The 27,315-nt window shown below is 40.4% G+C and overlaps 1 protein-coding gene across 9 annotated transcripts in view; it reads left to right on the top strand.

Moving 5' to 3' along the window:
- Window positions 1–27,315, top strand: part of NFIB (nuclear factor I B) — a 293,295-nt gene that overhangs the window by 139,121 nt on the left and 126,859 nt on the right. For 4 of the 9 annotated variants that reach the window (XM_072152886.1, XM_072152844.1, XM_072152875.1 and 1 more), the window contains exon 2: window positions 21,948–22,479. In XM_072152886.1, coding sequence (XP_072008987.1) covers window positions 21,948–22,479 — 532 coding nt within the window. Of the gene's footprint in view, window positions 1–6,354; window positions 6,789–16,596; window positions 17,191–17,539; window positions 17,680–21,594; window positions 21,750–21,947; window positions 22,480–27,315 lie in introns of those variants that run through there. The other 5 variants (XM_072152833.1, XM_072152826.1, XM_072152864.1 and 2 more) reach the window with 5 other exon arrangements.

The raw sequence follows: 27,315 nt of genomic DNA, 5'->3' as shown, positions 1-27,315 counted from the left end.
ATACAGCCCAGCCCAGCATTAAAAAAATAAATAAATAAACTTATATACTCACCCCGATGCTCCCCCGATGTCCGCGCCGTCATCTTTCTTCTGCCGGGCGCCGCCATTGATCTTCCCCGGCAGGCGCCTAGTATGACGCGCCGCTGCTGACGTCATACTAGGCGCCGACCCGGGGGAAGGACATGGCGGCGCCCAGCAGAAGACGGCGCGGAAGACTGAAGACAGCACAGCGCGGCATCGGGGCCAACGGAGGGTGAGTATGCACCCCGATGCCTTTTTGAGGCTGCCGGCAGCTTTTTGAGGCTGCCGGCAGCCATCGCTGTGCAAACACCCGCGATCGGTGCTAGCACCGATCACGGGTGTTACCGGTAAGCCTTTGCTGCAATATGCAGCAAAGACTTACCGGCTATGGAGAGGGCTCAGCCCGTGAGCCCTCTCCATGCACCGGGACCCACCGTATAAGACGATTACCGGCGTATAAGACGACCCCAGAGAAGACAGAAGATTTTTCTGTCTTCAAAAGTCGTCTTATACGCCGGTATATACAAAATACAAACTACAGTGATCAGGAGACAAGTGGGAAGAGGACCCTGCCAATGAGGGCTCACAATCTATATGGGGGGGGGGGGTGATGAAAACATGAGGTGAGGGAGCAGAGCAGTGCAGTTAATGTGTGTTGTATGCGAACCTGAACAGGTGGGTTTTCAGTATAAGTTTGAAGGATTGGAAAGTGGGGGACAGTTCGACACATCTTGGTAGAGTGTTCCAGAGTATGCGAGATGCAAGGGAGAGGTCCTGCATGCTGTTCTGAGAAGAATAATACAGTGAAGCTGAAGGTCCTGTGAGCAATGGAGATTATGTGTGGGGCGGTATTGGCTGATGAGTTCAGAGATATATGGAGAGGACAGGTTGTGGATGGTTCTGAAGGTCCTGGTTAGTATTTTAAATTTAATTTGCTGTACAATGGATAACCAGTGGAGAGACTGGCAGAGAGGAGAGGCAAAGAAGAAGCGAGGAGACAGATGGATTAGCTGGGCAGCAGAATTTAGGATGGATTGGAGAGGCATTAGATAGCGTGGTCATACGTGGCATTTGACACTGTCCCTCATAGTCGCCTGAAGGATAATATAAGGTCTATTGGTTTGGAAGGAATCATTTGCAATTGGATTGAGTTGTGGTCAATGATTCCTACTCAGAATGGTCACCAGTGGTGTACCCCAGGGTTCTGTGCTTGGACCACTACTATATAAAGTATTTTTTTAATGATATGGAAGTTGGAATTAACAGCACCATGTATATTTTTGCAGATGACACCAAGCTTTGTAGTGTAATAGAGTCTATGGAGGATGTTCATAGGCTGCAGGGTGACTTGAACAAACTGAGTGTTTGGTCCTCCACTTGGCAAATGAGGTTCAAGGTGGATAAATGTAAGGTTATGTACCTGGGGGCTAGTAATCCAAAGGCAACATGTGTCCTTTGGGGAGTAAATCTGGGAGAGTCCCTCGTTGAGAAGGACCTGGGCGTACTAGCAGATCATAAATTAAATAACAGCAAGCAATGTCAATCAGCTGCCTCTAAAGCCATCAAGATCTTGTCATGTATCAAAAGTAGTATAAACTCTCTGGATAGGGATGTAATATTACCACTGTACAAGGCATTGGTTAGGCCTCACCTGGAATATGCTGTCCAGTTCTGGGAACTGGTCCATAAAAGGATGCCCAGGATCTGGAAAGGGTACAACAAAGAGCTACAAAAATGATAATGGATATAGAAACTCTCAGTTATGAGGAAGGAATAAAGGAAAAAGATTTATTTATTCTGGAAAAGAGACAACTAATGGGGGACCTGATTAAATTATAGAATTATATGAATGGTCCATACAAAAAATATGGTGGAAAGTTGTTCCAGGTTAAATCAAATCAAAAGACAGGGGGGCACTGTCTGCATCTGGAGAAAACAAGGTTTAATCACCAGAGGCGACAGGCTTTTTCACTATGAGAACTGTCAATCTGTGGAATAGGCTGCCTCAGGCATAGGTCACAGTAGGGACATTCCTTCCTTGGTGGAACTTGATGGATATGTGTCTTTTTTCAACCGTATAAACTATGTAACTATGATATTGATGGCCTCATATAAGTCATCCATATCTAAAGACTGGAAAACTCAAATTTAGAGGGGTTTTGACATATATTTCCTCAATAAATAACTAACAAACTGGTGTATATATTATCCCACTCCCCTTATATACAGGACTTCACAAATCATGCCTCATTCTTCCACTGACGTCTTATTGGAATTTTGAAACAAAAACTGTGATGTGAATTGAGTGCAATGGAGCCAAACGATTAAAAATATATTTTAAATAGACTGACAACCTGCTTCTCCAATCATATGGGAAACTCAGGACCCCAGTAGGTGGACAGTCAACAATTGTCAACTTTAGCACCTATGCAGCCCCATGTGCTCCTCAACCAGTAGTATTTTGCCTCGAAATGGCCATAACACCACATTGTTCATGAGAATCTATACTGGATTGATAAATGTATGATTAGATTATACTTTCTGGACATTCATTTGATATTGGTATTACACTGGGCTATGATCTAAATGTTTTTTTTTGGGGGGGGGGATTATGTAATCAGTGATGTATATTCTGAGAGCTATAACATTTTTATTCCTCAAATAAAAGAGGGCTTGTTTATTGTGGGAAAAGTTAATGTTAGATTGGTACTATTATAGGGTACATCTGACTTTTTGATCACTTTTTTATTACAAATTTCTGGGAGGTAGGAAGCACTGAAATTGCAATATCAATTTTGTTTGTAGGGGCTAGGTTATTTTATTTTTTTAGTACAAAATATATTTATATAAAGGGAAATGGTTGAGTTTTGTGCTTTATTTATTTTTTTTGAAACTTTACTTATTTATTTATTTTTTTTTACTGTCCCACTAATGGACTTACACTGGGGATTCCTTTATCTTTCATATACTACAGACTACTTCTGTACTACAATGCATTGTATCTGTCACAATTTTTCTGACAGTTTGATGAGACCTAGTCTTGGACTGGGCCTTACAGGCCACCATACATGGCAGACATGGAGGTCTTAATCTGACCTCCAGTTGCCATGGCAACTCCCCGGCACCCCCCAATCGTGGGACCAGGGGAGTGACAGAGGAAAATTGATTGTGCTTGATCGCAATAGTTAAGGGGTTAAACTCCCTGGCAATGAGAGATCTCCCTGATGGGCAGACGCAGCATGGACCACGATGTATGTAACAGCTGATCTCCTTCTGCACAATCAACAGGAGAATATGATCAAATAGACCACCCTACCCTATTACCACAGTAATGATGTGTGTTTAACTGCACAGTGCCCCACAACACTGGCCATACTGGATGTGTCAAATACTTTACCAGTGTACCACGTGCCCGCCTATGATAAATCCCCACTATATCAGTATTACCTGGCATGTGATGATTACCTCGATGTAAAAGCCATCACTCCCCTCCAACATACAGTTGATGTGCAACACACCTGCCAACGTATAGGTGAGGGGGTAATTGCAAATACAGTGTCCTGTCCCCCCATGTAGTATATAATTCATACAGAATGCCGCCTTGTATTATAAAATGCATACAGTGTCCTGTCCCCCCATGTAGTATATAATTCATACAGTGTACCGCCATGTAGTATAAAGTGCATACAGCGTGCCACCATATAGCATAAAATGCATACAGTGTCCCCCCATGTAGTATAAAATGCATACAGTGTGCCGGCATGTATTATAAAATGCATACAGCGTGCTGCCATGTAGTATAAAATGCATACAGCGTGCTGCCATGTAGTATAAAATGCATACAGCGTGCCGCTATGTAGTATAAAATGCATACAGCGTACCACCATGTAGTATAAAATGCATACAGCGTGCTGCCATGTAGTATAAAATGTATACAGCGTGCTGCTATGTAGTATAAATACATACATACAGCAGACGAGGGGCGGGAGCCGGGGGGGTTAGGGGCCGCAGCCGGAGCGGGGGGCGGAACTGGAGCTTATTGCGGGAGCAGAGCAGGGGGGGGGGGCGTTAGCGGAGCGTGAGTGGGGAACGGGAGCCGGGGCAGAGCGGAGAAGGGAGGGCGGGAGCGGAGCGGGATTGGGGCAGGAGGAGAGCCGGGAGTGGGAGGGAAAACCTGGTTGGCGGTTGCACAGTGGAGGAAAACCTGGCAGGCGGAAGCTGGAAGGCTGGGGTGGGGGCACCGTGACGTCCGTGGTCAGGAACACTGTGCCGGGCTGAAGCCTGAGGTGGCCCGGATGCTCAGTGGCGGTTGGCGGGGGCACAGTGCTACCCCCTCATCCAGCAGGAGGCACCCCGCCTGAGGCGAGATGCTCAACTCTCCTCATGACAGATGTGCCCCTGGGAAAACCCCTTTAACTGTCCGTATCTCTGGTTCTGAAACTCACAAAACCACAATCCTGATGTGTCGATGTTGTGCTCACCGTACTGAGCCCGGGCGCCATAACCGTCTATGGGGACGTATATCCGGTCGCAAATTATACGTGTCCCAGATGGTCGTGTGCATAGATTCAATACTGTACCAGGTGCTTGCCGGTGGAGCTGGGTGGGGAGATCCTGCCTCTGTAAACAAACAGCAGCGTAGAATTGGGACAACAGGAGCTACGGAGTAAGCATACAATTTTTGGGGATTTTACAGCCCCGAGGTGAGTTTTTTAGATTTTTGGTAAGCCTAGACAACCTCTTTAAACTGACTTGATTTAGACAGGAAAATGCAGATGCTTTGTTTGTGGTCAGGCCACACAAATGATTGCTTTTCTTAGATTCTTTAATACTTCTGTATACTTTTAACACTTTTAAGTGTTTGTCTGACTATTGTATTTTACGCAATATGGCAGGACATTATACAGAAGTACAATATAAGTAGGATACAAAAGAGAGTAAAGAGGTGACATCTATCTTGGTTTTGTATGTGTATGTTTTTTTAGCACTGAAATCAATTAGGTACAAAAACAGCTATTTTTAGGGCCTGTCCCAGTGTAAACTAAAAACACAAAGCTTTGCTCTTACAGCTACAGACACTTACGTGCCAGACACATTCTGCAAGAAAAAGGGATTGATTCAATTGGCATCATGTGCTGATTTCAGGGTCCTTTGACCTGTCTGGGTCTCTCAGCAGACTAGACTTCTTGCTGTACACTTCTCTTGTCTATTGGTTGTCTGCTCATAAATATGGAGAACAGCTTCTCTGCCCCCCTCCTTTTCCCAGGCAGGCTACTCCAGACTAGAACTATGTCCCTAAAAAGATCCCCCCTCCCTCCTTTTCCTATTCTTCACAGCCACAAGGAGGAAACCAAGAGCTGGGCTTCCCAAGTTTGGGGAATTAGACGTGGACAGGGGTGCAGTAAGGGAAAGTTAGAGGTAGAGATGGATTACATTACACAGGAAGGCATCTATAGTGTTATAAAGCAGAAACATGCAGCCACCCGGGATTCTTTGATCATTAACTGTAATAGTAAGAAGTGAGTGAAGAATAGGGGGCAGGTTCATACTGTTTACTAACAATATGAAAACTTGGTCTAAGCTTATTATGTGGTAGGATTTCTGACTTTCATCTCTCATCCATAATATATACTGTGGGGATATGTCTTTGGGAGACATGAGTTTTACACGATGTAAGTGTATGCAGGGAACAAAAGAGAACAGGGCTAGAAGGAAATGATGTGAGAGCAGAGCAGGAATGCAGGGGAGTGACTGCACAAGGAGAGAGAACTAGGAAGGATGGAGGGGAAGTTCTAGGACAGTGGTGGCGAACCTATGGCACTGGTGCCAGAGGCGGCACTCGGAGCCCTCTCTGTGGGCACCCAGGCCATCACCCCAGAATGAAGTTCACCAGACAGGACTCAAAGAATCTTCCTACAGAATCTTCCTACAATGATAGATGAATTTGCCCTCCTCCTTTCAACTGCATTGGTGTCTTTAGGAGGCTGAACGACTGAAAGTTGTCAAAGAACAAGGAGAAAAAATTACTGCTTAAATTTCTGTGTTGGCACTTTGCAATAAATAAGTGGCTTTTGGTTGAAGTTTGGGCACTCAGGCTCTAAAAGGTTCGCCATCCCTGTTCTAGGAGAAGCTGGGAGGGCAGCGACAGCTGGAGCCGAGAAGGGGGAAGCAGGGAGGAGGAGAGGGGAAGGTGGGACGGGTGAGAAGGGGGAAGCAGGGAGGAGGAGAGGGGAAGGTGGGACGGGTGAGAAGGGAGCCGCCGCCTTCCCGGCCAATCAGCGAGAGGTGGAACTCGTCCAAGTGCAGAGCCGAGTGTGCTATGAGCTGCCTGATGTGCAGAGCAGAGCCAGACTGACAGGGGGGCCAGGGAGACACACAGGGGAGAGAGAGGAAAACCCTGCCAACAGCACTCACAGACCAGCCCCGCTCCAAAAAAACGGGATCAGCCTCTCCTGGACCGCGTTCAAGCCACCCTCCAGGAGTGCAGCACTGCAAGTAGAGCTCTAGGCGCAGCAGGCGCTCAGCTAAAGCCGCCGCCGCGTACTCTCACCTCGTCACCCCCTGCCCTTTGCCAAGACGTTGTTATCTTTCCGGGCTCTGCTCTCCGTTTCTTACACGTATCCGTACACATGAACAAACAGAACACATAGCAGCAGGCTTGGGAGTCAGATCTGATAATAAAGCCCCTGCAGCCCCTGTCACCTAAGCAATGTGAAGCCATCGCGCCTGTGCTGGATCCCTATAAGTTAATGCAGTACAGTGCAATGGTATGTGCCCTCTGACATCTCCCAGTAATAAGATTGGAGTTGTGGGATGAGCTCTAGAAGTGCCGCTTGTTTGTCTTGTGCTTCCTTGGCAGCATGTGGATGTGGGTCACACGTCTCTGCCAGCAATCAGAGGATGGAGCTTGCGTCCAAGAGTGCTGAACTTGGCAGCCATCCTGCCGCAAGACTTCCCACCTCATTCTGGCAGAGGACACATGGAACCTGGCTGTGCTCTGCAGCAACCTTTGCTTTCCATGCATCAGCTTCATCATATTAGAAGGATTGTTGTTAAACGTCTAGTGATTGTTTTCTGCAATGAGAGTAATGCTAGTAGTATGTAGCCTTGTTTAACCCCTGCACGTCTATTGCTTACTGCTCACCAGGCTTTGGAGTTCCCTTGCTATGAATGTGAAGGTGTGGCTTATCTCTGGGTAATACCTGCCATAAATGTATAGTATTGGTGATAACCTATGGCTGCAGATTAACCTCACCTTCCTGGAAGGCAAGCTTTTCCTCCTAGTATGAAGATCCTCAGTAGGCCAGGGTCAGATGGGGACTCAGTGATGATTTCTCCTGCTCCATATGTGCAATATGTATGTGCTCCTGGTACTGTTTATGATTTCAGATTCTGTCTTTAAATCCTGGTGAACGTGGATCCTTCTGTTCTACACCTGTTATGTATTCTCTAAGGTTATTGTGCTGCAGGTGTTGTATAATACTAAATGTCATATAAGTGATCTGAATAACTGGGATTCTGGTTTGTTGACTTTTGCATATTTATTTTGACTGCTATTTGTAACACTGTGCATTTACTATATGATTGATGCAGTAATATAGAAGGTACTTTTGTGTTCCTATGTGAGGAAGGAGTTGGGGGATAGATCAAATATATATAACTAAATGTGTGATTGTGACTTTTTTTATGCAGATGGCCAGATTTAGCACAATGTTATAACTTTTTTTTTTTATCGTTTTCCTTTTTACCTCTAATTCTCTTTACTGTGCAAGCTTTGCAGAGTTATCATACACGAGGACAACAGATCCATTGTATATTTGTAGTATTAATTATTATTTCTATATCTAGATATAGAATCTGAATGATTTTAAAGCGACCACTGTATTTTATACTGTTGCCATATTGAGTGCAAAATAATGGTATTTTAAAATATTGTGGCCTAATTCAATGTCAGTCTGTTAGGAAACTCTAATCTTATTGAAATAATTACTTAAGTTTTCATAGGTACATAAGTGAATACCGTATATATAAAATGTCTAAAAGCACATAATTCTAGTTCCTTAACAATTTCTTGGTCAAGGCATTGGGCAGTATGTTTGGCTACTTGTGTGCTTAACCAAGCTAGTATTAAGTTGTGAGTAGCTGCAACTCTCAGGTTGGAGGGGGGTGGACAATCTCTTTACTTTGACACAAGGAGCTGAGGTGGCGTGATGTGAATTATTATTAGTGCACTGAAAATGCCTGTCTCCCCCTCCCCCTCTCTTGCTGCTTGTAGAAGAGGCTGCCATTGAACTTGAGACAGGACAGACAAGATCTGCACTTTTTAAGTACAGTAGCGAGCAAGAAAAAGGCGCCAAAATATATGTGATTAACTCTAACTGTTCCAAAGTAATCTGCCTTGTGCTACACTAACAAAGCATGTACTTTGGATGAAGCTGCGTCTGCCTTAAAGTATCTCAATGTAACATGTATACATATATAGAATGACCAGTAAAGCTATAACACCATAAACAAAACACAGTTAAAGGTGAAGTAGGAGAAAAACTAAAGACAAAACATCTGCATTCTAAATTGATGGTAATAATTGCATTGTAAAATGGGATTACTACATTTTTTTATTGCATTTCCAATATCAACCCATCTCACTTTAATCCCTAAACCTTGTGCAGAAATGTGTGCAAAGAGGAACAGCACACAGTCTACCTATACTGAAGAGTTGAACAAAAGCTATGCAATTATTTTACATAGGCAAATCCAATAAGGCACAGGAACAGGAGCCCCCATACATTTGTATATGTACTATATAATCACTATGAAATAACGTTTATGCAATAGGCCTTTTTAGGTGAGTTTTACTGATATAAGAGTATAGGGGTCAAAAGTTATAGAGCCTGCTTGTATAGCTTATATTCCAAGTATGTGCTGCATTTTAATCCAAAAGAACTCCCACACACCCATAGTTTCACAGACACAAAATCCTAGCAAAGCAGATGTTCATAAATGAAAGGGAAAAAAACACTCTAGGACTCAAGCCCAATATAAATGAAGGCTCTTTTTATAGATTAGTGGCATCAACATTGAGGACAAGGTAAAAAATGAGTATGGTTTGTATTCCGGTGCAGAGTGCTTGTTGTGAATATCCTGTGGTTTCAAAAATCCTCCCACTTATTCCCTAGTTCAGTCAATTACCCCATTCATCTGTGGGACAGGCTCAACCTAAGGGAATGTAGCGCGCTTCAGATTTCTAAATGGCCAGGCAATTTATAACCTAAGCTGAGTGCTCAGTAATGACAGTTACATTATTAGCTGCATGCCTTTTTGGAGTTTAGTTGTGTTCATGAAGAAAAAGTTATCTTCCAGTAAACATGCCTGTCCCTGGATACAGAATCATTTTGATCCTGTAGTTTATTCAAGGAGTAGGTTAATTATGTCAGGAAACAAATGAGTATAATTATTTTCTGTATACACAAGATTCATATACCAGTCATAAGAATTGTTAAAGAATGCTTTAGTGTGGCTTGAAAAGTCTGGATATAATCACAGGTAAAACCATAACCTATGCGGATATAAGGTACTTCCATATTTGTGATTTGTGTTTATGTATAGCATATACTCACTATGGTTTATAGTAGCAAAACAATGTTTTAGGAGACTTACAAGAAGCCATAAATACATTTTACTTAAGCGTACAAATAAACATATACAAATCTGGTATAACTACTTCTATGCTTGATGCTCTACACGTCAGGGGTGAGCTATTAAAGCAGTACTTGCATCCTATAATGTACAGTACACTATCAAACATTTCACATATAATGTCTGCTATAAAATGTTCTTTGATAGGCCACGTTCACATCTGCGCCAGAGGCTCTTTTAGGAGCGTCTATTGCAGATTCTAATAAAATGCATGTACAGAAAATTTCTGCACACTATCTATAGCAAGTCTCCGGTTGTGGTGTCATAAGTTATTTCATGCTGCAGTGTAGAAATAAGATGACTGACATGAAATAACCTGTCACTTTGGAAGTGTAGACTGATCTGCAGGTAACATGTTATAGAGCAGGAGGAGCTGGGCAGATTGATAGAATTTTGTTAGAAGAGTTCTGGTAAAACTTGTTATTTGCTCAGTCTAACTTGTACAGGGACCGCTATGACTTCTAAGTTTAAAATTAAAGACACTGTATATTGAATCTCTTCCCAGGCTCTGCATTTTCAGTGTGATAATCTCTGTTTAAATGTGAAGGCCATGGAGTGTTTGTCACCTCCTCACCTCTTAGGAACCTTCACCAGACTCTACTGTCCCATTCTGTTGTTGAATGAATGTCATATTAGGTCACATGCTTAATAGAAAATGTCTGCTTTTTAAAAAGGCAGAAGGGCAGATAGATAGCTAAATGTTTCAATCAAGGTTATTATGTAGGGAATCCATCAGTGTGACAGGAATGAGCTGCCTTTGTGAATTGTGGGGGGAAATGTGTCCCCATTTTTATAAGTAATATAGATGGCTGTCTTTACTATTGCGTGTCGTGAATGACACCACAAGCAACCCTGATATTTATTTTGTGAGATGTGCTACTGCATGCTGCTTCTGTTGAATGATTCATTCAAGCACAGATTCTTGGTGGAGTTAAATATGTATCAGTTTCTGCATTGCTTGCAATGTGCGCAGCCAAAAACTATTTACTTAGTGAAAGTTGTAGAGGTTGGTATTAATAAGCTTAGTAATTGCAGGTTGTGGGAGCCGCCTCTCCATGACCTATAAAATAACTGATCTTCAGCACACGGCTTTAGGAAATGACTAAATAATGTACTTGGTGATATTCAATGAGAATGTCAAAATGTTGCGCAGGAAATGTTCCATTGCCCTTGTGCATTAATGTAATGGGAGTGATTGTTAAGCTGTCTATACAGATTGTAGTATGCAAAACTGGTGAGACATCAATTTCTCGCTGCTTTTTTTGTATCGGTTAAATGTAGCTCATTCTTTGTCCTTTTGTAGAGCAGCTTTTACCTTAACCCTACTCTGTCAGCAAGGCCTTCATCATAGTGAATGAATGGATGCTCTTACACAGATATTCTGCTTAGCTTAGGTTTCTTCTTGACATAGCGCAGCATGCAAGGTGCTTATAAGCCTTTTTTTTCTACATAAAGGAGCGAGTTTTCACTATTACTTAGGGAGATTGCATCTTGTAACACTAATGCAATAGATTTTGTTATTCCTGGCACAAGGGTAATGTGACATTATGTCATGGATCTCAGCATTTTGCTTGAACTAGTCAGAAATAGATTGAACAGTCACATTTCAATGACTGCTTTCTGCACTTTGGCCCTTAAACACAGAAGCCTACACATCATTGATGTAAAAAGATGTAGTATTATTCTTGCTAAATGTTTAATATACAAGTTTTTTTAATAGAGACATTATACATCAAGCAGTAAACATAAGAACATGCATTAATGGAGTTCATATCCTAAAACTATATAGTGTGAAATCATCTATGTAACTTAAAATTGTACTTGATTTACGTGACTCTCGACTTTCTCTAATCACACATCCATTTTGGAAATATATCAGGATGTTGACAACACAATTTGTACTATTAGTTATTGACCACGGAAGTTAAGCCCATAATGGCATTCATATAAGTGATTAGTATGAAGGCTACTCAAAAGTTTTTTGACCTTGTCTTGTTATCTTGTAAGTTATACTTCCTATACACAAGTGTTTTGACTATGTTGTATTTTGATACAACCTTTTGGTCTACAGTCTGTGTATGCATGCTTTTTAGGCTAGTGGTTTGGCAATTAAACTCATTTACTATTTAAGAAATGTGTGTGATGAAATGCAATATCAATGGGGAATAGCTGAAAGTCTGTAGCAACTTCAACACGGCACTAGCCCCCTCCCTTCTACTTGCCTCTCTTTCTCTGTGTTTTTATTTTTGGCATAGAGACAAGCCCTACCTCCAAAGTCAGAGTTACTCTCTTGGATTGAACTGTACTTTCCCCTCCCCACCCCCTTTCAGATGTGAGAGCTGTGTTTCAGCTCAGTCACTAAATGCTTAGCTGAATTTTTTTTCAAACAGTCCTGCTATCGGTTGTATTAACTGCCTAACTACCACAGTTTTACTTATAATCGATTCATTGACAATTCATATAAATGACTCTATAAAACTCAAGTAAAACACATATGTTTGGCCATAGTTAGTTCCCCCAATCACCCTATATGTATATGGAATTTTTTATAAGTATTGTTTATGAGAATACATATACCCTATTTACCACTGCCTGGGCTCCAAGGTATATAGGAAGCTCAAAGCTGTAAGGTACAGATGACTCACAGATATTAGCAGGATTTAAGTAAATCACATGATCACCTAGTGTATACCTTTTAGTGGGAGCGCTCTTACAGGGTGCAGAAGGTATCATGCTATAGAGGAAAAAGCCTTTAGCTTATGCCCATGAGAGCCAATGGGCTTGCAGATAGTTGAGGCTTTTTTGTATGGGAATGTGATCAGCAGCTGAATTCTGCGTTTCTCACATTTGACCTCACAGACGCAATATTGCTTTTACTTTTCATATGTTTTGACATTTTTAGTTTAGCTACAGGCCACAAAGTAAAGTATGTATCTGTAAATCCCCCTCTGTTGCTTTTGTAGGTTTGCACTAAACTAATTCCAAAGTCTTTCTTTATCACTGTATCGCTAGCGCTGCTATTGGTAACCAGAACCTGTTGTTTTAATGGGTTCTGGTTACCGATTGCTTGTGTTTCCATAGCGATACGAATCCAATCGGGGCCAAGGCCCGCTCCCGTACCCCAGTGGTTTGTGTGACAGCACCCTAAATGTTGCTTCAGATCTAAATTATTTTAATAAGCTTGACATATTAAGCTATTACTGCATCTTACTTTGCAGTTTGAAAAGCCATTACATTTCCAGTGCAAAGGGGAAGTGTAGTGACTGGGTTAATGGAGGAATGTGCAAGAATCCAAGCTGCCTTGTCCCTATATAAACTGTGTCTGAGAGGCACAAGAGAATTACAGCAGCTGGCTGATTTTGTTCTCAGTCCCACCCCACTCTACTTAATCCACTGGGCCTAGTTTGAACGCTCCTTAATGAGGACAGAGCTGAGGTTAAAAGTCACAGTTTCACGGTCGACTTGACATGACTTACCTTCTCCTGACTGATTCTGATTTCTTCTGAGTTCCAATCACACACAAATCAAGAGGGGGAAGAAACAGGCGAGGGCCCTACACTTGGACTCCTCTCTCTATTTATATTTTGCTTTTTGGCTGTCAGTCCCTCGTCCCTGTTCAGTTCACACCAGCTGGAACACTGTTGTGTGAAGGGAAATTTCAGTGTTTTCATTCACCCCTTTCACTTATATACTTACAGCATGGCTACACTACAGTTCTTGGCATTGCATTACAGGCACAGTCTAGAGGGATCCAGCTGAATTTTTGGTCCCAAACAGCTTTTCATACCGGCAATACTGGATTTTACAATGATATTTTTTGTGCAACATAGCAACTGATGGTAGACGTGTCCTAGTAAGAAGTTCCCGAGGAACATCTCCTCAGGGGTTCTTGTATTACAACTCTACGCCACATTGCGACAATATAAAGTTATAAGAATTATACTAATTAGTCTGGTGCGCTCCGGTGACGTAGCCTCTGAGCGCCTTGTCTTTTAACTTATTCACTCCCCTGGTTCCAGATCGGACAAAACTTGTATTGGAAGAGGGGGAGTGAATAAATTGTATGAGGCACTCTGAGTCTCTCTGGTGACGTAGCCCCGAGACCCACAGGTTAATTAGCATTATTTTTACAACTCCATATCCTCTGTTCCCCAGGAACTTCCTAGTAGAACGTGTCTACCGTCCGTCATGTCCTTTAAAGAGGTTGTCCTAATTATTCATTTTTTTGTACATAGCCCCAAATGCAGGCCAACAAATGGACTGGACTTACCTCTATAATCCAGCATTGCACCTCGTGCAAAGGTCCCTCAACAGTCTCTGTTGTGTCATGACAGTCACCTGACCACCGTCAAGTGCAAACCTTTTGATAATTATGGCAATTAGCTATCCTTTATTGAGTATACATCAATAACGTTTTTTAAGCATTTTAAGGGTGTAGTTTAATTGAGACTACGTGTACACGTGACTTTTGCAATGCATTACAACAGCTGAGGAGAGACATTACTGATAACGTTTGAGTTTTATTAACACATTGTTAATGTGATGTTAACACAATGTTAACATAATAGGTTTACAATGTGTGTTGTAAACTGTAATAAGGCAAACCTACTCTCATCAGCTGCTGTTTTGATCTGTGCGCACAGCATCAAACAGTAAAACTACCTTAATCTGTTAACCTATGGTCCAGAAATCCTTACAATGTGACATGGGATTATGTGTGTTTTATAGCAGATTATTGTGATTTCTGGATCATTAGATGCTATTACTGGAAAGATTACCTGACAGTCTGGAACTGTGAGGATCCTTATGTATTCTTATGTTATGGGAGGGATGGTTATGTAAGGGATTTAACTAAAGAAGTACATATGGCTTTGGCTATTAAACCAATAAATATCTTGTACTTGCCTCCTTACCTGTAGCACCGCACATTACTGTCGGGCCTGTTTGCACAGAGCTCGGCAGTGTGTCCCAACCACAGCTTTGTGCCTGCTAAAGCATTAGTTAACAAGCAGAGCCCTGGGAGTGACGTATGGTTCAATGGTAGAGATGAGTGAAACCGTAATTTCAGTTCAGGTTAGCCTGTGTGGGTGAAGTATTGACGAAAATTGGTGCACCTTGCTACTGGCCATGGTCATGATGACATCTGCATGGTATCGTTTTTTTTGTAGCAATCCCATTGACCTTTATGGAAGTCCAAGGTGCCCATGCATGAAAAAGTAATGCATGCGCCATTTTATTTCTCTCTGATACATGGTCATGAAATGTAATCCAGTTACACTCCAGCACTGCTGTTTTGCATGGAAGAAGAATATATCACTGACGCATGGAGTCATTGTGAAATCTGGCCCCTTGATTCAGAGACCAACAAGGGCGCCGTTTTTTTAGCCCCCTGGTCAGACACTTCAATAGGCTCTAGTACCTATGGGCTAGTTAAAAATGAACAAACCTTTAAGGACTTTTTTTTTTCTTTCGTTTTTCTTATTAGGTTGTACACATATATATATATATATATATATATATATATATATATATATATATATTCTGATTAACTGAAAACGAAGTGTAGCGGGGTATTTTTTTTTTTTAAATGTAAATTGGGAATTTTAATGTATATTTCTTAATTTATTGATATTTTGTTTGTTTTTTTCACAATTTCCCACTATATGATGTCTGCTGGGGCCCCAAATAAAGGGGGAAACAACCCCTTTGGGGGCTGTTTTGTAGGGCCGATCTGAACAGACCCAGAATTTCTGCTTACCCCTTGCAGACTCTGTGGTTACTTGACCAGGGATCTAAAGGTATGTTCTAATTTTTGTTATAGTCACAGATTGTAAAATCATGACATCCTGTATAAGATTTTTTTTCTGATTAAATAAATGTGACAAAGGTGTTGCCAGTTTTTACGTTACACCTAAAGATATAGCTGGCAGAGATCCATTGTTGCTCCCGCGTTTGCTCCTGTGTTGTAATTTTTTGGCATTCAGCAGAGGATCATGTCTGTACATTATTTTCTATAGGAAGACTGACTTCATACCAGTATTATGTGTTTTTTGCCCTCCTAAAGAAGGTGTGCAGCCCCAGTAGAACACAAAGGTTGGGAAGTCTGCCTATCCCTAATAAAGTGGTCCCTTCCAAATGTATGCGACCTGACAAGTGTGTTTCGTTGCGTTTCCAGTCAGAAATAGATACAGTAACGGCATCTATTGGTATTTAATGTGTAATTTTTTTATATTGGAATTTTTCTTACCTGAGAAGTCAGTAGGAAAAAAATCACTCTGAAATAAACGCTACATCTAGAGCCCTGTGAGAGAAGTGGCACGACCACAGCAGAAGCGGCCATTCACTAGGGCTGCACATGTGGTTGCTGTGGTAAAAATACCAAGCGGCAAAACCACAACAAAAATCCCCAGTGTGACCTGAGCCTGAACATGAAGGTGCTCTCTGACGTGGTACTCTGCGTCCTGTGCGGCTGGACAGACAGAGTTTACAGCAGTTTTTACCTGTCTCCTACTATATTTTAATGAAGTACCCAAAGAGTTAAGAAAGCCAGCTCCAGCCACACCCGGCTCCCCTCACCCTAGATAACCGCAGAGAGGGAGGACAAAGGGGCGGGAAAGCGAGAGGTGAGGCACAGGGCGTATAAAAAGCTTCTTTCTCCCTCTCCTGCAAGTCACTATGCACTGTGAAAGTCATTTACTAGTGTGAACTGTGCCTGGCACACGCAGCTTTCTGAAAGTGCCAGGCGAGCATTGATGAGGGGATGTGTGCCACCCTGTGAGCTGTATGCCAGTCATTGTGCCACTCGGAAAGCATCGCCAATGTATAACTGATGACAAGTTTAGCAAAGTCCCATAAGCACTAACTGTATTCATGCGTCTCTGCCAGCGCAGGACGATCCTAGGAGTGAGAGAGAGAGGAAGAGGAGCTGGGCAGCCTTCCTCCCCCTCCATGGTTTAACCCCTCCTCTCCCGACAGGGCGCCGGTACCCTGCAAGTTGTGGGCATGTGAAGGGGCGGAGGTACATATAGGAGAGCGGCACACGGCGCACCAGGGGGAGGAGTGTGTCTCCTTGATGATTGTGTCATTAAATAATAATAATAATAAAAAAATGCCAAATCCTTAAGTCTGATTTGGAAAGCTGAAACGGTGCAGAGGGTGTAACCGGTGCAGTGAGCGGAAGAGAGAGGGAGTGAGAGAAGAGGGAGCCAGTGTGTGCAGGACATGAGATATCATCCATACATTATATAGTCAACCCGGGGACAGCGGGCACAGCGCGGCATGCCAGCTCACAGGGCAGGCGGCCAGTAGCAGCGGCACGACGAGCGGACAGCAGCAGCACGGCCACCTCCCATCTTGTGTCACTCTGCTGCCGGCCACAGCGGACAATGAATAGGTGAAGCCTCTCCCCGTGGATACTGCTCTGGGGACCGGACGCGCCAAGCCATGATGTATTCTCCCATCTGCCTGACTCAGGTATCTTGCGTATTCTTCTCTCTCTACCGGAGAACAGGTTAGGGGACAGCGGAGCGTGCCTCCCATATGGAAGTCACAGCGGCCCCGTCCAGTCACTGCTAGTCCCAGTGTATTACCGCTAATTGCGCTGCTCTGTAGCGGTCCACATTGGGAAACTTCCTTCCCCCGCTAGCCCTGCACATGGTAGGGCTGCAGCCGTGCTCCCTATGTGCGGGGGGAATGCTCCATTCACTTGGTCGGGTGTTCGCACAGAAGCGCAGGAGAGCGCTGACTGGAAAGTTTTCCGTAGTACCATGTGCTGGCATGGCCGCTGCGTGCGATGCCAGGGGCACCTCATTGTACCTGCACAGGGCAATGTGGTGGTGTGTGCTGTCACTGTGCCCTGCCATTACTCTGAGCAGTCATCGCTGCCCTGTGCAGGAATCCTGACAAGTCACCGGGATGTCCCAGCACATGGCTCTGCACATCACCGAGATCCTCACAGCTCAGGCATGTGTGCAACATATATACATACGTATATATAATATATATATCGACGTGAATGATACACATATGTGTGTGATTTTAACATATGTAATTATATCAATTTTTATTATTTTTTTTTAGAATTTTCTATGTTGCTTACAGTAAAATATTAACATACACTGTCATTTTTAGGATTATTTATTTTATCTCAAGTGTCTTCTAATTGTAGGAAGAGCGGTATAAAGGGTAAAAGTGCTGGATATGGCGAAATCATCCAGAAAAGATGGGATTTTTTTCTTCTTCGTAATTTGGATAGACTACTCTATAGTATCAGTTATTTAGCAATTTCTAAAAATTGAGGAATTTTCTTGTAGGCCCAAAACAGTTCTAAAAAATTAATCTACATCTAGAAACTTTTAGAAATGATTTAGGATATTTCTATTATTTTAAAGAAATGGGAACTGCTCAGGCGTTCAGATTCACAAATTGTGAATGAAGATGAAGACAATGATAAGGATTTTTTTTGTTGTTGTTGCAATGGTTGGATGCAGTCCTGTCGTTTTTTGGCTGACACTTTTTTTTTTTACTGTTTATATTTTGTTTGGCATGTAGGATTCAGTGACTAGATGTATTTTAATAAGGGAGAGTTTAGGGTACGGTCAGTCTAAAGTTATCCAGGGACATGTACACCTGCACATGCTTACAACTGCTTTCACATCATTTCTTCTTTCTTTTTTTTTTTAAATATAAAAAATACTATTTGTATACATACAAACGATTGCATGGAAATTTGTGTATTATTAATACATATAAAATCAAAATATAATCTCCTACATAAAGTTACCTATGTTTTTACATTGTCATAGCATTTTATATGACAAATAAGTTTAAATATAAGCATCCATTTACTAAAGAATGCTACAGAGTGCTTGGTTTATATAGTATATATTGTGATGTTCTATATTTCTATAATATTCAAGAGCTTTTTACATTTTTGCTGTAATTTCACAATTGATTTTTTTACTGGTTTTTATCATTGCAATTTGTATTTGTTTATTGTATGTCATTTTCTTATATGTAATATTTTGACAAACGAATACCTCTAATTACAAATGACATAATATAGGTAATTGTGTTATATGGTTGCACCTGTCTCAAGTGTCACATTCACCTTCCATTTTTTCTTTGAGCTGATTTCCTATAATCTGTAAAAATGTGTTATATTGCACAAATGTGACAGCGTACATTATTATAGCCAAGAAGTCTGTCAGCTTCTGAAATTTTTGTCTACTTGTAGTTATGCCAACGTGACATTAATGAAATCAGTCTATGTGATTTTTGTCAGCACTTAGCATAGTCTTACATCATTACTTTTTGGTGTGCTTGATGTTCGTTTGCTTTAACTGTAAGTACATCAGAAACTCACATTGCATTACGACACAACTCAAACGTAACTGTATACGTGAGAATTTCAAATGTAAGCCGCCTTTTTGTATATGTTCAAAAATGCTGCATGTGTGGACTTTTCTTAAAAGTTCAGGTAAAGAGATTGATGCTATTTAACTTACATGAACACCCATTGGAAAGTTTGCGCGGCTAGTGTGTCGCTGTTTTTACATTTTGCAGAAGGCCCTGTAAAGTTTTATTTCAGTTCTTATTTAGGATAAGTTTTATGAGGTCCATTTTCTTGGCGAGTAGCACTGAGAACAATCCAGATGCAGAAAAAAAATCTCTTAATGTTGTTTGCCGTATAGTGGAAAAATGAAAAAAAAAAACACATAGATTAGGCAGCTTTATGGTTATAGGCTATTTTATCTGACTAGTGTTCTCCTATTTTGCTTTAGGTCTTTACCTGGCTATAATTTACAAAATAGATAAAAAGAGCGAGGTGCATCTAGTTTATTAATACTCAGAAGAAAAGTAATGCAATCCAGGCCTATAGTCCTAAAAAGATTTACAGTATTCTGCATGCTTATTAAAGACTATAATAGACATTAAGACAAAGTATTAATTTTTTTTAATACGGATGTCACCTTTGTTTGATTTTGTCTCTATTCTAGGAGCTTTGATGCCGACATTAAGCAGGTTTTGGGAGAGAGAGAATAATTGATTGTTTGTGCTCTTTTACATTTGCAATCTCTAGACTTCCCTAAAAATCTCATGACCATTTGCTACAGAAGAGAAAGTTATATATACATTATGTTGTACATAGTAAATGAATATATATATATATATATATATATAATGCACTTTTGGCATTTGTCTCTGTACAACCCACGGATCATTTTGAAACCTTTATACATTTTTTTGGTGTGGTATAATTTTACAAATAATTTGGTAGGAGTTCTTTTTGTCGTCTATAAAAGTTTTTTTTTTATATTACATGTTATAGGTATTGTAGATAAAAAAGCTAGGACAGAAAAGACTAAGTTGGAAGCTAGGGCAGCCTTACCGTGGGCAGCAGGCTGCTCGCTAAAACTGCTGCCTTCCTACACAAAGAACAGATTGTATGTTAACTCTTTCCCTTGCCTAGTCAGGAATAAAACATAATAAGGATATCATTAGAGCTGTTCTGTTAAGAGCTGATAGCTTTGGAGCTTCTTCTATGACCTCTGGTATTTCTGTCATGCCATTTCAATACATTCACTCACACACACATATACCCATGCATATAAATGCATAGAATTGATATATACTTTTTCAGTATAAACTTCCTAACACCCTCAGTGATTTGGATTTTTGGACCTTGTAAGGGGGTTTGGGACAGCACTTAAAACCCACTAAGATAGAAGTTGAATTCATCAATGAATAATAGTCAGAACAAATTCCAATATGCTCACTTTAATTGATTGAACAGAATGCAATATATGTATTTACAAAATTAATATATTCTGCACTTCAGCTAGAGCAGAGCAGTCACAATTTTTATTTCGGGTATATAAGTTAAGTTTGAGTTTGGTGAATGTACAAGCTACTATAGTATCACTGTCCCCTTGTGGAATGCTTGCATTTTTAACGTTTATTTGTGGTAGAAATCATCAACATGCGGTTAAAAGTTTGTGATGTTTTTATATTTTTTATAACCAGACACGGTCATCCTTGTGAGCTTATGGTAAACTTTAACACACCAATGTAGGAGTATTGTTATAAAGTTTCTTGCTTGTCCAGTAGTTCCCTCATAATGAGACGTTGTGAATGCCAACTACATGCCAAGTTGCCATTTTTTATTGTCTATGTGTGACAGATTTAGAACTGATTTGGGGTGGGCATAAATCTTACAATACAATACTGCATATGACATAACACCCAATTTATGAACTTATATTCCTATCGCTATATCATGTAAACTGTGTGACACATCCATTCTATACTAGTGTCTTTGCTTCAGTTTCTTCTTAGTGAGTGCACATACCTATTACTTGTTATTGTGGCGCCTAACATAGTCTCAGTGCAAAGCTTTTTGTACACAGTGGAGTGTTCATTTGAAATAGTGTCTCTATGGGTATTCCCTATACACTGTAAGCTATGTTAATTATGATGAACACGTGACTATAATTTTATCCCATAGGGTCCAAAGAATGATATTAAGTTCCCAATTACTTTAGGTGCTCTTTGAGAGATCACATTTGTTAATTCAGGCTCATTGGGCAGTTATGTGTGTTTATATAGGTTTAACAGTAGCAAAGTAACAATATACTGTCACAATATTAACCGTACCAAGCAAACGTACACAAAATTGACCTGGCAACATAACTATATAATTATCAATGATGCTGCAGCACCTATTCCCTGGAAGATGTGCCATTGGAATGGTATAATTCTAATGCAGGAATGCCTGTCTCCCTAAATAAGAAAATGGATCAACTTCGATAGCGCATGCTCCCTATGCCAACAGCAGTCTCTTGCTGAGAGCATGCTCTGCAAGCGGGAATGGAGTGGTACAGCACATAGCTTGTATCTCTGCTTTGTTTCCCTGTGCCATCGAGAAGAGAAATGAACTGTGACATCCGCTGTTGCCTCCTGAACATTTAGCTTCCCTATTTAAACTGTACATTGTTCATTTTGGGGAAAAAAAGATACAGGCATAGACCATGGTACTGCTTTATGTCAACAAAAATCCTTGCATGTTAGGTTGAATGTGATTTTAGGTGTTTTATAAAAGTTTTGTAGTTTTCTGGGAAACCTGCCTTATATTTACAACCATACTGATAATGTATTTTTTTTTTAAGTTTTTTGTCACTATAATTCCTTTTACAATTTTCTGATCTAATTTTCTTGTGTTTTTTTTTTAGGATGAATTCCATCCATTCATTGAGGCTCTTCTTCCACATGTCCGTGCAATTGCCTATACGTGGTTCAATCTCCAAGCCCGTAAGCGCAAGTACTTCAAAAAACACGAAAAGCGAATGTCGAAAGACGAGGAGAGAGCAGTCAAGGATGAGTTGTTGAGCGAGAAGCCAGAAATCAAGCAGAAATGGGCGTCCAGGCTTCTAGCCAAGCTGCGCAAAGATATCCGCCAGGAGTACCGGGAGGATTTTGTACTAACCGTGACAGGGAAGAAGCACCCCTGCTGTGTGTTATCAAACCCTGACCAGAAGGGCAAGATCCGGAGGATTGATTGCCTGCGGCAGGCCGACAAGGTCTGGCGCCTGGATCTTGTCATGGTCATCCTCTTCAAAGGCATCCCCCTGGAAAGTACGGATGGGGAACGGCTAGTCAAATCACCACACTGCACCAACCCAGCACTTTGCGTCCAGCCACACCACATAACTGTATCGGTCAAGGAGCTTGACTTGTTCTTGGCGTACTATGTACAGGACCAAGGTAAGCTCTTTTTTTTTTCCAACTGATCTTTTTGCCAAAGTCAAAGGTCAGTCTTTATTTGGGTTGTGTAAGCATAATTGATTTTTATGGTGCATATCTACTGAAATCCACCTGATGTTATTATACTTCTTGATCCATTTGTAGCTGGGTATAAAAATAAAGTCTATGGTACATTATTAAAAATAAATATATGCCTATATGTTGTAGATTTGGCCTGGTTTAGTGACGCTTCTGCTTTGGACTTTTCCAAACAAAACTACAAATAATAGGAAGGCCGCACCAAAGCAAGACATTCTCCATTTGAATCCACTACATTCTGGGCACAATACCATGAACAGAAAAACTTTTCAGATGTTCACTAGGAATACTACCTTAATTCCAAATATATTTGCTGTTTTAGTGTAAAAATGTTGCTGGCAATAATAAAACCAGACTAGGAAATATCCTATCATTTCTAGGAGCTATGCAACAAAGCCTGTTATTCCTCCCTTTTAGAGCATTCAGTGAATAATGTGGTGTATTAATATTGTGTCTACAAATATGTTTTTGCGGAATTGAATACATAGCAAAGAGATAGATACTATGGTGGCATAGTTGCCATTTCTATCCTTCTGCTATTTACTCGCTGGATGGATCTTCTACTGTAAGTTTTACTCCACCTTCACAGTTGGTGTCAAATGAAACGGTTGTATTAAAGTCTGTGTGGACTGTTGATGCATGGCCCTGGCTGTGACACAGCACCTTTACAGCCCAGATAGTTTGCACATAATACACTCGAATACCATGCCCCACAGTGATGTTTCACACCTAAATGAATGCTCCTATTAGTGTGTTAATGAGTCTTTTGAAGTAAATGACTGGTGTTTTATGCACCAGCTCAAATATTGCAACCTCAAACATTTTATCAACCTTTTAACTAAATGTACCATATTTTTTATAACTTCACATTCAGTTTTTAAAGTTTTTTTTTTTACTTAAAGTGCAAGCACAACATTTTTGAAGTGGAAGGGTCCTCAGATAACCTGGGTGATTCACAAATCTGGTTTACTATGTCTTGTCCTTAACAGCAATAATATTACCCTTGTAAAAAAAATCAGTTCTTTTTATTGTAGATGGTAAAAAAGATCTTGCAGAGAGTACAAGTTCTGTCCTGTAATCCTGACATAAGCAGGCCTCTCACATCTTAGAATGATGAGACAGAGAATCCTTGTTCACATATGAGCTGTCATGCAGTATAGTGATAGATATTAGATAAATGATATGGATCAGATATCTGTCCAAGGTAGAGATGTGATAGTGGATGGCAATGTACTTCCTGGCCCATATGAATAACCACAGAAAACTATTTTTAATTAAAGGAAACCCTAGTGAAGAAACTTCATATCTTTATCTGCTTTGCCTTAAAATAACCATTGGGAGCAGTTTTAGCACAGTGCTGCCATTTCAGGATTGTTAATTTAAACCAATTTCCCAAATCTCTTCTTATTTTTTATTTCATTGTATTTCACAGTGAAGCTCTTTTCTTTTGAAGAGCACTTGGCCTATTAATTTCCAGCCTGCGCTTCCACATTGTAATTATCATCATTTCTTAGAGGAAGTTTTTGCAATATGTTTTGTAATAAAAGTTTCTCCACACTAAGGTGCAAAGTCTTAAAATGAGCAGAAATATTTACAGAATTATTTTAATATCCATGTGTGGTTTATCGGCCTCATTTGCTATATCTAATCCTGTAATATGCACCATGTACTTATAATGCTTATATACTCATTTGTAAGAGAGGCTTCTTCCACCATGTTAAGAAAGTATGAATGAACCGCTATTTATGTGACAGCGGATGGATTAACAAAGAGTTAAGACATCAGGCTATAACCACTTATCTTTTTATGTTTCATGCATAATCTAAAAGTTTCAACTGGGACTATTTCAATATTCTTTTTGCATGAAGACTACCAGAGAAGTTCCTTAGAATAGATTCTTTATTGAATAGAGTATACTATGAAGTAAAAACACAATAGGAGACTATAAAGTATACTACATTTTGGTATTAGTGGCTGATGAATGTGAGCGGAATAGACTTCCGTGCATAGTTATATACTTGCCATTTTTCCATAGTGTATGTGGCGCATACACTAAATATTACATATTATAAGTTACTCGCCTGTTAGGATGTGCAACCCATAATTTCACACTAGATGGCAATGGCTGTTTTTTTTCCTCTTGATACCATGCACAAAAAAGAGGATGGGTAGCTTGAATGCCAGTGTTGGTTGGCAGTGGCATTAGGATTGGCATGAGCCCCTCTTTGTTTTGCTCAGAAGGCCTGTGATTCGCTGGTTGGCATCCGCATTGCAGTGTCGAGCAATGCTTCAATATATTGACAATTTCCAGAAATAGGATTGTCAATAATGTGCTTTTTTTACCTTTTCCCAAAAAATATCAGTACATTGCCAATATTCCATAATTTTTAACACATACAGTACAGCATTTGAGGCCACCTTACTTGTACTGATACAGTTTTGTATGCATTTTGCTGCACAGACTGTTGTACTTTTAACTATCTCTCCGCTGGAAGGTTCTGCAGAAGGGATACTGTGCCCCCCTTTGCTTTTTTTTTTTATATCAGTGTTAAGTAGGAGTATATGGTTATAGAGGAGAATCTACAAATGAAGAAAAAGTGCATTGAAAAAGGGGGAGATCTAAGCCTTCAGGACAGCTGAAGTGAAAATGATCAGTACTATGTAGTAATAGCATGACCGTATACATCACATTACTTGGTGTAGAGATCTTATTTAGAATTCTGCTTGTTATATTGCTAGGATTTTCTTTCGTTTATTTTATGCATCCTTTTTCCTCTCCTTCTGTTGTGGACTGCTGCTCTGAGCTCCGCCATTTTGGTTGTCAAGTGCCAAGATTACAAAAAAAAGGCAGAGAATCTGCATGATGCCAATAATGGTTGCCACTGGCACCGAGGTTGGCATCAGTTCCTCTTTGTCTACATTCTGAATGCCTTTGATTCGTTGGTTGGCATCCGCAATGCAGTGGGCAAATTGTAAAGTTTTTGACAATCACAGAATGAAAGCTGCTTTACGTGTTTGTTTCAGGGAAAACCACAGCTTTGAATGCCTCTTTGTCTGTGTGAATGTACATGTGTCTAATGTATGTGGATATCATTTATACATATATTTATTTTATTTTTTTAACTTGACAAATACATTTTAGGTATAAGCAAAGATTAAAAATACAGTCACATTTAAAGCAAATATATATATAAAATTAGATAAGAAGATGAGCTGCAGTTGGACCAAGTACTTCAAAGCATCAGGAAAGGGTGGTGTTCATACAGTACAGTATAACTGTACATTTCATAACGTTGATATAGAATCCACCATTTTCTTTATCAATAAAAAATCTGTCTCCACTTTAAACTTTAGTTCTCCTCTTCACACAATTCGCCAGCTATGATCTGTGCTTGCATCTTGTAACCTGTTATTGATCATTTTCATGAATGTATAGACATTGTCAAGTGTCCGACAGTGAGAATCAGAATTACATTGCACAGAGAAAGCCTTTCAATAGTTTTCTATCAAAGGGTTCTGCGTACTAAGAGTAGATGAGACATAATTTTACCAGACTCCTACCTGAGGTAACCTCTCCTTTGTCACATTATGCTATCTAGGAAACGAGTAAGAAATATGGCAAACAGATGGAACATCCTTTTACTCATATTCTGCTTTTCATCTCCGACCCGTACTGCATTAGATGTGCAGCAGTAATACAATTTTATGTGTATTACAACCTATCCTGTGTTTCAGATTAACCTACAAATAGTATGTGTCCTTTGTCGTCTTAAGAAATATTGCGCTTAACTAAAGGTGTTATACATGGATCACTGACCCCTTATAACCTTGAGCAGATACACACATTGCAGGACTGTTACAGAGCGGCCTAGGTACATAACACGTTGTGTACATATTTTAAGTCATTTGTTTAATAATATATTGCCTATTCCTATGAATTAATATGCACTTTTAGAAGGAATTGAACACTAGTTAACATAGTGCATAGTTATTTGAGAAAGTAGCCAAATGCCAGGTCTTAAAATGCTGGCACTAATTGGGAGGTGATATTCATGTATTTGGGAATTTTTTTCCTAGAGGTTTGTGAGGACTCTTTACCTCCCCTATGCTCTCAGGGCCATGTGGCAGACTGAGTGGCAACTGCGAGACACACAGGGCCCAGCTGTCATTAAGGGTAGCCTGGCACCCGCTTCTTACTTGGGAATAGAAATCTGTTAGCTGCCTGCTTATTGTGGCTCCCATTTCCCATCATTTGCTAGAAGAAATCGGCTTGAAATACAGGGTAATAAATGAAATAATAATACCATGCTCCATTTTTGGCTAGTGGGAACTTTACATGAACCGACGAGCAGCTTTATCCTAATCCTACATAATCATTACATTGTAATAGGAGGGGAAAATCCCATTTCTAACTAGGGAGATGAAACTTAGGATTTTGAAAAGAAACAAAGTTGTATATGTTGTTATCACACAGGGTTAATATTCAGTTTGTGTGGTTTGTATGTAGTTGTACGTACGTGTACAGTAGTCTAAAAACTATACCTGCGGTGCAGAGTTGCAATGTGTTTTGAAATTTTCGAAAAAAGAAAAAAGTGAAATTTACAAACTATCCAGTCATTGTAATTCATTGCATTACATGGAAGTGCTATGTAGGCAGATGATATCTCTGCTTTTTTATTTGATCATTAACACTACACAATAGTTTTAATGAATGCCTGCAAGCAGCAAATCTCATTCATCGCTATGAAAGCCAATGGA

This window comes from Engystomops pustulosus, chromosome 1, assembly GCF_040894005.1.
Source record: "Engystomops pustulosus chromosome 1, aEngPut4.maternal, whole genome shotgun sequence".
Taxonomy (NCBI): Eukaryota; Metazoa; Chordata; class Amphibia; order Anura; family Leptodactylidae; genus Engystomops; species Engystomops pustulosus.
Note: the sequence above shows the minus strand (reverse complement) of the source record. Positions and strands in the feature narration are given on the sequence as shown.